The sequence below is a fragment of the Danio rerio genome, chromosome 14, assembly GCF_052040795.2.
Source record: "Danio rerio strain M-AB ecotype USA chromosome 14, GRCz13ab, whole genome shotgun sequence".
NCBI lineage: Eukaryota > Metazoa > Chordata > Actinopteri > Cypriniformes > Danionidae > Danio > Danio rerio.
In genome coordinates, this window is record NC_141034.1 from 6,927,501 (window position 1) to 6,939,583 (window position 12,083).

The 12,083-nt window shown below is 39.0% G+C and overlaps 1 protein-coding gene and 1 long non-coding RNA gene across 3 annotated transcripts in view; one reads left to right on the forward strand and one right to left on the reverse strand.

Annotated features, from left to right (window-relative positions):
* Positions 1-12,083, forward strand: part of tbc1d2 (TBC1 domain family, member 2) — a 42,378-nt gene that overhangs the window by 27,623 nt on the left and 2,672 nt on the right. The window contains exons 11-15 of one of the 2 annotated variants that reach the window (XM_087281059.1): positions 28-528; positions 4,917-5,037; positions 6,724-6,909; positions 6,998-7,119; positions 7,270-7,488. In XM_087281059.1, coding sequence (XP_087137185.1) covers positions 28-528; positions 4,917-5,037; positions 6,724-6,909; positions 6,998-7,119; positions 7,270-7,303 — 964 coding nt within the window. In that variant the 3' untranslated portion in view covers positions 7,304-7,488. Of the gene's footprint in view, positions 1-27; positions 529-4,916; positions 5,038-6,723; positions 6,910-6,997; positions 7,120-7,269; positions 7,489-12,083 lie in introns of those variants that run through there. The other variant, XM_087281058.1, reaches the window with a different exon arrangement.
* Positions 7,163-11,878, reverse strand: LOC147833841 (uncharacterized). The gene is made up of 3 exons (XR_015507229.1): positions 11,185-11,878; positions 10,970-11,114; positions 7,163-10,810 (listed from the first exon to the last, which is right to left on the reverse strand). It is a non-coding gene; the product is annotated as an uncharacterized LOC147833841 (long non-coding RNA).

The following is a 12,083-nucleotide window of genomic DNA, read 5'->3' on the forward strand; positions in this document are numbered from 1 at the left end:
ACCCTCGCAACTCCCATTATTCCACAGTGATTATGATGAGTATGGATTTAGGATCGCAGTAGACTATAAAGTGGAGGATCTGAAGCTGCTTGCTAAGATCCAGGCCCTAGAGTTCAGGTCCCAAAACCTGCTGAACCAGGAGGAATGTGACGGGCCTTTGCTGGCTCGTTGCGCTCAGCTCCTGTTCGGACGTCCTGAAGGCGAGCTTACTTCATCGGCAGAGATGAAGGGTCTGCTCCGGACGGGATTACCACACGAGTACCGCGTGAGGGTGTGGCGCTTCATGATACAGACTAGGACCAAGTCATTAAGAGAGCGCCATCCCGACCGCTATCACGAACTGTGTGAGAAAAGCAGAAGCTCGCCTCACCTGGTGCCCAGACAGATTCAGCTGGACCTGGACCGCACGCTGACCAGCAATAAACACTTTTCCCCACCGACAAGCCCCTTGATTCAGAAGCTGGAGAGAGTCCTGCAGGCTTTCTCATGGCACAACCCTACCATCGGCTATGTGCAGGGACTCAACAGGTAATTCAATTCCGATTGTTCATTAGGCTTTAAAAACGTTGTTTATATCAAATCTGTTATTATTTATGTAATTTATTAAATAAGTACATTGATAGAACTTAAGATTTTTTAAGGTTTATTTTTAAGTTGAATCAAGGTTAAAGAGCCCATATTATGGGTTTTTGAAAATGCCCTTCCATGTAGTGTGTAACACAGCTCTAACTGAAGTGAAGTATCCAGCTAAGGCTTAAATCTGTAAGAGTACAGTGTTTAAAGCTGTTGATTCAGCTATAAAAGAGTCGGCTCATAGTGCTTCAAACGAGTCGTCTTGATAACGAGTCATTAGGTGTTTCGCCATGACGTGACAATGAAGTTATTCACGCACACGCGCTAACCCGGGAGATTTGAAACCTGCACCCCCCCCACCCCCCCCACACACACACACACACACACACACACACACACACACACAAACACACAAACATAAACACACAAACATGCCGGTCGATTGAAGTCACACTGCAGATGGATATGATTGAGTCTCTATGCAAAGATGAAACCTCAGCATTATAACCCTTGAGCAGTTGGAAACTACTGGAAACTTGAAACTACATGCTACAAAGAATACTTTGTTTGTTAAAGGAAGGATCAGTACAGTGTACTGATGGACATGTCAGCACATGGATCGGTTTCTTCCTCTATTTCTCAAGTGTAAGTACGTGCGATTAAAGTTGTTGCCTCGTTTACTCTAGCTTGCAAATGTATTTAGTTCTGTATTGTATCAGGTTAACTGGTCACACTTTACAATAAGGTACATTAGTTAATGTTACTTAATGCATTTACTAACATGAACCAACAATGAACAATGCATTTACTTCAGTATTTTTTCATGTTAGTTAACGTTAGTTAATAAAAATACAGTTGTTCATTGTGAGTTCATGTTAACTCACTGTGCATTAACTAATGTTAACAAGCATGAGTTTGGATGTTAATAATGCATTAGTAAATGTTCAAGTATGATTAATAAATGCTGTACATGTGTTGTTCATGATTAGTTCATGTTAGTAAATGCATTAACTAATGAACCTTATTGTAAAGTGTTACCGGTTAACTCGCTATATTCTCATACGGCGTGCAAAGCCACGTTAAAAACGCGACGCATGCCGCTTTGTTTACGTTCCATAGAGGAGGGTAATATGTGTGTGTGTGTGTGTGTGTGTGTGCATGCACACGTTGTCGTCTGGAGGAGGTTTATGTGTGTGTGTGTGTGTGTGTGTGTGTGTGTGTGGGTTGTCGTCTGGAGGAGGGTTATGTGTAGTTATGTGTGGTTTTAGGAACAAATGAATCACTGGACGATTCATATGGGAGTCGCTGGGATAATTAGGTAAAAATAAATGCATGTTATAAGACCATGAAAATATTTTTTGACCTTGCAAGCATATTAGACTGTTGTTGGAGACCCCCAAAACCAAAATATGACCCTATTTCATGTATAATATGGGCTCTTTAAGTGACATTCTCGATTTTATTATTATTTATCGGTACACAGTATTATGGTGGCTTGAGAAAGCCAACATACTGTTACTGTATACTACATAAACCTATTATTCTTCCGTCTTCTTCTTTTTCTTTCTCTTCTTCTTCTTAGACTATTTTAAGAAAGCATCTCCTCCTAGACCGTTCATCCTACAACCACCAAACTAACTCCAAACCTCTAAACTATACTGAATTAAGCTGCTATATCTTTCCCAACTGATCCTACTAACGGTTTTCCGAAAACTGTCCCGGAAAATTTGAAAAAGTCACTCGCTTTTTTAATGTCTAATCATCTTGTTTAATCCCGCCCCTTTTCGCAGCGCCATACAACAGAATTTTGCATGCTTTAGCTCTAGTTTGGCTTTAGTCTTAGGGCTCTATTTAAACAATCTTGGAGCAAAGTCTAAAGCGCAGGGCGCTACAGCATTAAGAGAGTGTCCGAATTCATTTTTGCTTTTTTAAGGCTGAAAAAATATGCACTGCACCATGGTGCATGGTCTAACAGGGTTGTGCTTATTCTCTTAATGAGTAATGGGTATGTTTTGAGAATAAACCAATCAGAGTGTCATCTCCCATTCCCTTTAAGAGTCAATTGTGTCGCGCCACGGTGCATTTGCTATTTACATGGCGGACTTTGTAAGTGGAAAAACTGAGCACTTCGCTAGCTAGAAAACAGAGCATCTGTAGCGCGAGGATAAAGAACGAGCCACCTCCATTCAGCCTTTACTTTCACTTTCTGTTTCTCTCTTTCGTGGACAATGAAACGTGTTGTACGCACAGACATCCATTAGCCTACATAATTATTTCTGTTTGTGAAGCGCAAAGATTTGCGTCAAAACTATTTCTAAATTCAGTTCCAATTTCCATTAATAAATAAACAACAATAACGAAGTTATCCAAACGCAGGTGCTATGCCCAATATGGTCCAAAACCTGACAGGTGGACAAATCTAAGCTTGTTTTAAGTAAAACAAATATAAATATGCAGATAATAAATAATACTAATAATAATAACATTAAACAAAAGCAAATTGTCATGAATAAACTGAAAAAAAGCCCCCCGAGATGAAGAAGGCATGGAGGCAGTGGTTATTATATTTATGTATAAAGTATAAATTTTTGTAATATTTTATTCTATTAATTCTTTTTCATTTGTAAAGATATTGTTTATTGCTCTACATCATGTGTGTTGTAAGTAATGTGTAAGCGAAGCTCACAATTAATGAGCTCTGCGCTGGTTTATTGCAGTCTATTTTAGTTCCTCAAAATAGCAACGCGCCAAACAATGCACCTTAACACACCTCTATTCTAGACCCAAACACCCGTGAGTCCACAAAGTTGTGCAAATAGATTTTCTATTTAAACTGTTGGTCTGAAAATAGCAACACGTCAGGGCAAAAACGTCTTGTGCCTTAATGCACCGGGTGTATGATAGGGCCCTTAAAATGAAAGCATGAATCCATGCAAATGCTTCAAAACACACTTTTTTTGATAATCTTTTATCCAAACCTGACCATTTGCTTCCACTGTAGAATGGCAGTCGACTTGGGTGAAATATACATAGCCAGAACCCTTCAACCAGTCACAGATGAAAGGAGGAGCTTAAAAATAAAACCCCGCCCCCTATTCAATATTTAACTTCAGTTGGAAATATTTCATCGTACTGTAATAAAAGTCTCCAGCAACTTTCATTTATGCAGACTTTCAACTGCAGATCATCTATTCCTAGACCTGGTGGTGGTGATGTAGGGGCTTGCGCAAACCCACTTTTCCTGATGTTTTTAAACCATAAATTGGGTTCATGCCAGATCAATTTAGAAGCCAAGACAGTCACTAGCATGTTTCTTGAACCATTCTTGATGGTTCCGGTGGTCTGGCATTGCACATTATGCTGTTTTAATGGCTGACAAATCACATTTGCTAGAATGTGTCCACTTTCCTCCAAGCTCACAAAGATTGTGCTGTTGGGAAAAAGAAAACATTGACCACAGCAAAAAGCTGCCCGCCCAACAGTGCATCAAGTTGCAAGCACATCTGTGTGTAATAGACATATCTGCAATCTTCCATTAATATAATGGACAAGGAATCTTGGGTTTATTAGACCAGGCCACTTCCATTCACGGTCCATTTCATGCATTGTTTTTTTGATGGTGTACAGTTAGCACTTGGTTACACAAACATTAATGCAGAAGTCTGTGATAAACTGTGTGCTTCAGCACATTGCCCTGGTCACCACTGTTGTTGCACTGTGGCCCTGCAGTTGCTGTGAACGATGCCTGACTCTTTCCGCTCCCCTTGGTGGACATGTTCACAAGTCACTGAGTCCAAGTCAAGTCTAAGGCTGCATTCCAGTCCACTTTAAACACTTACTCATAAACTTCCCTACACTTGTTCCCTCAGGGGAATCCCTTCCACCATTTTTAAGTGCATTCCACTCAAAAAATGCTAGGTTCCACACAATCCATTAGTGTTGGGACGCCATGAAGAAACGAAGATAACTTGTACTTTCCTTTTTTTTTCTTTTACAAATTTGAGTGGATAGAAGATAAAACAAGTCGTCTCTAAAAAAAAACTCAAAAATAATGAATAGGTTCCTTTTAACAAACAGAAAACATCATTTCCGAGTGTATATTGTCCTTAATTTTACATTTGATTCATCACAATTCTGTACAATCCTTTGTCAATGCCCAACACTAGCAAATGTCAACAACAACAAAACCACTCTGCATGTAAAACGATTAGCCTTTCTTTTGTTCTAAACTGTCTAGAAACTATTTACTGCAAAATTTGATGAACTTTTATAGGCAATATCATGTGATATGCTGACATCTAGTGGTGATTTTTTAATATGATGAATAAAATCTCTGTGTTCAGACTTGCTGCCATTGCTCTGCTGGTACTACAGGAGGAGGCCGATGCTTTTTGGTGCCTGGTTGTCATTGTGGAACACATTATGCCTCCAAACTACTTCACTAAAGACCTGGTTGGCTGTCAGGTAAAACCTTCAATTCTAAACCTTAAGGCTCAGTTAAATCAGTAATACTCTTAACCATTATTGCAATTTGAACTTTTTTAAATACAATTTTTGTGCATCTAAATGTTTTCATAGATATACTATTCTTTTAAGGTACAATTGGTGTCTAATGTGTATGTATTATTGTCAAACTGTTATATTAATAATTCTTTAAATAATTAGTCACACAAGATGTATAAAGCAATAACGATATAATAATTATAAAAAAAAAAGCAAAAAAAGCAAAAAAAAAAGATATAGCAGAAAATCTTGATGTATTATGCAAATTATTAATCAAAACTATATATTTAACTAATTAAATCACAAATTCTGCAACATTAAATGTATATAAATATATTTTATAAAAGTGTCCATAAAATCTTGACAATTCTTTTACTGTACCATGTTTTACCTTTAAATTAATAGAATTACCTCCCAGAAGTAACATTTTCTCAACGATCTGATAAGATATCGGATCGGATAAGATCTGAAATTATTTTTCATCTGAAAAGTTTATATAGCATTTAGTGGAACTAAATGTAACACTGATCACACAGTTGTTGGGGGGTTAAAACATTGAAAATGGCCAACTCTGTTACCGTCAAACTACTGATACTAATAGCAGAGTTGACAAATATTACCATAAAAAACTTGTAAATTGCAAAATTATCTGCAATAATTTAATCAACTTCACACTACCTGACAAAAGTCTTGTCACTCTCAGCTGTAAGAGCAACAAATAATAACTTGACTTCTAGTTGATAATTTGGAAAAGTGGCAGATGGCCGAATTTTCAGATGAATCATCTGTTGAGCTGCATCCCAATCATCACAAATACTGCAGAAGACCTACTGGAACCAGCATGGACTCAAGATTCTCACTGAAATCAGTCAAGTTTGGTAAAGGAAAAATCATGGTTTGGGGTTACATTCAGTATGGGGGCGTTTGAGAGATCTGCAGTGTATGGCAACATCAACAGCCTGAGGTATGAAGACATTAGTGCCGACAAACCACAGGAGAGGGCAAATTGTTCAGCAGGATAGCGCTCCTCCTCATACTTCAGCCTCCACATTAAAGATCCTGAAAGCAAAGAAGGTCAAAGTGCTCCAGGATTGGCCAGCCCAGTCACCCGAGATGAACATTATTGAGCATGATTGGGGTAAGATGAAGGAGGAGGCATTGAAGATGAATCCAAAGAATCTTGATGAACTCTGGGAGTCCTGCAAGAACGCTTTCTTTGCCATTCCAGATGACTATTAATAAGTTATTTGAGTCATTGCAGAGATGTATGGATGCAGCTCTCCAAGCTCATTGGAGTCATTTACAATATTTATTCTTCTTCCACTGCAGCATGACTTTATATTCCATACTGGACATTATTTCTGTTTAGTGACAAGACTTTTGTCTAAGCAAAGTCAGACCTTACTGTCCTTATGAAATAATTAAAAATCAAGACATGATCATATTTTATTTTAGTAAAATAAGCGTAATCTAGAGGCCTTTGCCTTTCATATAAGCCGCTTCTGATCCCAAATGATCAACTAGAAGTCAAGTTATTACTTGCTGTTCCTTTGTTGTTGACTTTTGTCAGGTAGTGTATATTTCCACTTTAATGTTTCTCTCACACACTTCATCATCATCATCATCATCATCATTTCATCCACCCAGGCTGATCAGCGTGTACTAAAAGACCTCATGTTAGAGAAACTGCCTCGACTCACGGCTCATCTGGAAGCACTGAAAGTAGACATATCCCTCATCACAGTTGAATGGTTTCTGGTGTTGTTTGTTGAGAGTCTGCCCACCCGCATACTGTTTAAAGTATGGGACGCCTTACTGTACGAGGGCAGCAAGGTAACGTTCATCTATAACAAATAAAACAGTACAAAAGCTTTAGGCTAAATACTATGAACTAAACCCTTGCCTTTTCTCGTTAACACAGGTGATATTCCGATATGCCCTGGCTCTTTTCAAATATAGAGAGGAGGCCATCTTAAAGATTCAAGACAGTGTTGAAATGTACCAGTATCTTCGCATCTTCCCCAACACCATCGCAGACGGAAGGTGAGACGATCAATTGGAAATAAAACATTGAATGCGTGTTATTCAGACAGAAAGACTTCATTTTTGCAGGAAGTAATGTTCCAAGTACAAAATCTATGCTAGTAGAACATTCTTGTACAAAATAACCAAGAAAACCCATTTATTTTGCAGAAAACGTAGCCTTGGTTCGACAGACGAGGTTTAAAGCACTCAAAAAACGATGCATAGCGCAAGCTTTATGATTGATCGGTTTGGTATCGGTGACGAGTGTAGGCAGTGCTGAGTGCCACGAGCCCAATGTATCGGTGTTTACAAGTATCGAGTCCCGTGAAGGAGCTCCAGGTGAAAGCGTTTGTTTTGTTTACCTTGTGATTAAAGCTGTTGCACTTCTGCCGGTTCCCGCCTCTGAATGAGCGAGTTTTAGCTGCTTGTACAATTGAACACATACGGACCCTTACAGTCTCCGATATGTTAACAATTACAGAAAAACTACACACAGCAGATATTTAGTCCTTATTTAGGTTCAAAACAACACAAAATTTAGCCCACAGTCAGAGAAAACCTCTCATCTGCGTCTGTAATCTTCAGCAGCACATGTAGCCTCTGTTATATAGTAATTCCATCAGTCTGAGTTCACAATAGTCCAAAAGGTGATGATAATAGTTAAACATGGCAGTTTGTTCACATTTGCTTAAAAAAAAATACTGTGCTCCTTTTTTTCTACTTTGTTTTTTCGCTCTTCACTCTCACGTTTGTCAGTTCCTGACATGATCGGGTTTTCAAAAGCATGTCAATAATCAAGCGCACGTAATCATCATCAGCTCAAGAAGTTTGATATTTCAAAAATAGAAGCACGATGAGCGCAAGCAAAAAAAGCTAAACCGCTCGCGCTTCAGACTGGCTTGTAAAAGGGGCACAGGGTAAATCTGCTCTTCTTTTAGGCTTTGTGGCTGTTCATCAAGACGACGACAAGGTTTGTTTGAGCCCGTGTCGACCATGGCTCGTTATTATATGTATATATATTTACGCTGTAAAAGATCTCTTGGCTGTGCATTTTAAACATGGCGGCTCTTTTGTTTTCATTCTGGCCTGTTGCGCAAGCGAATGACGCATCTCTGTAAACCAATAGCGTTCAGCTGCGCGTCTAGCTCCGCCTTTTGGTATCCTTTCCTGTGTTTAGTCCCCTTTCGAATTGTGCGAAAAAAGTGGTAAGGTCCATTTCGGTATGCCTTTTGACAGTGGAACGGGCATAAAAGCTTAACAAACTGAACAGTACCACTCAGTGAAAATGGACCAATAGGTAGCATTCATCAAAAACGAAACACTTGAAAAGAAACTTTACACAGAGGAACATAAAAACACAGTGTCAACTTCCGTTTCAGAAGTGTATTTCAGAGCAACACAAGTAGCATGCAGAGGAATAAATAGACGACTACATGCAAGGCAGGCGCCGTAGGTCATGCTGATCACTCGACGCAGAAATATAAATCAGTCTTTAGTAGTTATGTGTAAGGCGGTCCGGTCCCTTCACCATTTTCAATGTGCTTTGTATGGAATAAAATCACTGTCATAAATATTTCATGCGTAAATAAAATTCACGCATCTGTAATTATAAAGACGTAAAGGTAAACGAAGTGTACTCGTAATTTTAGGAGGGTACAATTCTAAAATCTGCGTTTAGAACAGACACAGATATATTTTCTTTGTCTGTTTGTATATGACTGGTGAACTATCCCTTTAAGCTAACCCCTGTTTGTGAAACCGGCCCATAGTGATCAGAATTAGAGGACAGCATTGATTGGATCTCAAAGAAAGATTACAACTAAAATGTTGTTAAGGTTATCAGTCGGAAATGTGTAGGAAAAGTACAGACTCTGAGTTTGAATGAATTCAGCACATCTGCCACCTCAGGACATGAGCTTCGCTTGGGTTTTATGCCAGTTTTCAAGCCAGTTTGGCAATTCTCCTCTGACCTTTGCCATCAATTGCTACTGTCACCCACAGAACTTTCTTTTCACTTTCTCCTTTTGAAATGGTTCTCTGTAGACCAGAGATGGCCAAGCATGAAAATCCCAGTAGATCAGCGGTTTCTAAACAGTGACAGCGCAGCTATTTTTTGCCACAGTCAGACATCGCCATATAAAATTGATTAAGTCATAGTTAAACAAAGCGGGCTGCATCTGTCTGAGATGCAGTCACACAAATAGAAATGGAAAATGGGTCAGATGCCTCTGTGGTGAGGCTATTTTAAACGTATTCCCCTGATAAAATGTGCTCCACCTGTGCATTCCTGCTTCCAAACTATGGCACCGTTTCAAAAACACAAAGAAGAAAATCTGGCTTGGGGAGAGTCTTTCCAAACCACAGGTTTCTGCAGGAAATAAACCTCAGATAGTTCAATGAAGAGCTCAAAGTAAGATAACTAAAATTTAAGTTAATACTGAGTAAGAAAAGTACAGACCCTTGCTTTGAATCACTTCAGATCATCTGTGACCATCACTATAATACTAGTCTTTCACAGGCATCACTAGTGTCTTACTAGTCTCTCAGAAATGTACTAATCTCTCACATCATTAAATTTCTGTGAGATACCAGTATTATCTGCGAGAGACTGCTGAGAGACTAGTCATTAGCTTTGCATATTACTAATCTCTGATTAGCCTCTCAAACCTCATCACTAGTCTCTTACAGCACATTACTAATGTTTTACTGGCCTCTCACAGCATATTACCAGTCTCTCATAACCCTGTTGCAGCATATTACTAGTCTCTTACTAGCCTTACGGATCATTACTAGTCTTTACAGAACATTACTAGTCTCTTATTAGTCTCTTACTAGCTTCTTACAAAACAACACCAGTCTCTCACAGCAATTACTAGTCTCTTACTAGTCTTACAGAGCATTACTATTCTCTATTAGCCACTTACAGCACATTACTACTCGCTTACTAGCCTTTTACACCACATTAGGCTACTAGTCTCTTATTAGCCTTACAGAACATTACTAGTCTCTTATTAGCCTTACAGAACATTACTAGTCTCTTATTAGCCTCCCACAGAACATCACCAGTCTCTCATTAGTCTCTCGCAGCAATTACTAGTCTCTTACTAGCCTTACATAACATTACTAGTCTCTCATTAGCCACTTACAGCACATTACTACTTGCTTCCTAGCCTCTTAAAGGACATTACTAGTCTCTTATTAGCATCTTGCAGCACATAATAGTCTCTTACTAGCCTCTCACAGACCATCACTAGTTGATTACTAGCCTCTTACAGCACATTACTAGTCTCTTACTAGCCTTTTACAGAACATCGCTAGTCTCTTATTAGCGTCTTGCAGCACATTACTAGCCTCTTAAAGAATATCACCTGTTTCTCATAAGCCTCTTACAGCACATTACTAGTCTCCCATTAGCCTCTCACATCATATTACTAGTCTCTTACAGCACGTTACTACTCTCTTACTAGTCTGTTACAGAACATCACTAGTCACTCATTAGCCCCTTACAGCAATTACTAATCTCTAACTAGCGTCTCACAGCACGTTAGGCCTACTAGTCTCTTAAAGCACGTCACTAGTCTCTCATTTGCCTCTTACTAGTTTCTTACAGAACATAACTAGTCTCATTAGCCTTTTGCTAGTTTCTTACAGAACATAACTAGTCTCTCAGCCTCTTATAGAACATCACTAGTCTCTCATTAGCCTCTTACTAGTCTCTTACAGAACATCACTAGTCTCTCATTAGCCTCTTACTAGTCTCTTACAGAACATAACTAGTCTCTCATTAGCCCCTCAGCAATTACTAATCTCTTACTAACCTCTTACAGAACATCGCTAGTCTCTCATTAGCCTCTCACTAGCCTCTTACAGGACTTCACTAGTCTCTCATTAGCCTCTTACAGAACATAACAAGTCTCTCATTAGCCACTTACAGAAAATAGCTAGTCTCTTAGCCTCTTAAAGAATACCACTAGTCTCTCATTAGCCTCTTACTAGTTTCTTACAGAACATAACTAGTCTCTCAGCCTCTTACTAGTCTCTTACAGAACATAACTAGTCTCTATTTAGCCTCTTACAGAACACCACTAGTCTCTCATTAGCCTCTTACTAGTCTCTTACAGAACATAACTAGTCTCTCATAAGCCTCTTACTAGTCTCTTACAGAACATAACTAGTCTCTCATAAGCCTCTTACAGAAAACCACTAGTCTCTCATTAGCTTCTTACTAGTTTCTTACAGAACATAACTAGTCTCTCATTAGCCTCTTACAGAACACCACTAGTCTCTCATTAGCCTCTTACAGAACATAACTAGTCTCTCAGCCTCTTACTAGTCTCTTACAGAACATCACTAGTCTCTCAGCCTCTTACTAGTCTCTTACAGAACATAACTAGTCTCTCATCAGCCTCTTACAGAACACCACTAGTCTCTCATTAGCCTCTTACTAGTTTCTTACAGAACACCACTAGTCTCTCATTAGCCTCTTACTAGTTTCTTACAGAACATAACTAGTCTCTCAGCCTCTTACAGAACATCACTAGTCTCTCAGCCTCTTACTAGTCTCTTACAGAACACCACTAGTCTCTCATTAGCCTCTTACTAGTCTCTTACTGAACATAACTAGTCTCTCATCAGCCTCTTACAGAACACCACTAGTCTTTCATTAGCCTCTTACTAGTTTCTTACAGAACATAACTAGTCTCTCATTAGCCTCTTACTAGTTTCTTACAGAACATAATTAGTCTCTCAGCCTCTTACTAGTCTCTTACAGAACATCACTAGTCTCTCAGCCTCTTACTAGTCTCTTACAGAACATCACTTATCTCCCAGAGCCCCTCACAGCAATTACTAGTCTCTTTCTAGCCTTACAGAACATTACTAGTCTCATAAAGCACATTACTATTCTCTTACTAGTTTCTTACAGAACATCACTAGTCTCTCATTAGCCTCTTGCAGCACATTGCTAGTCGCTTACTAGCCTC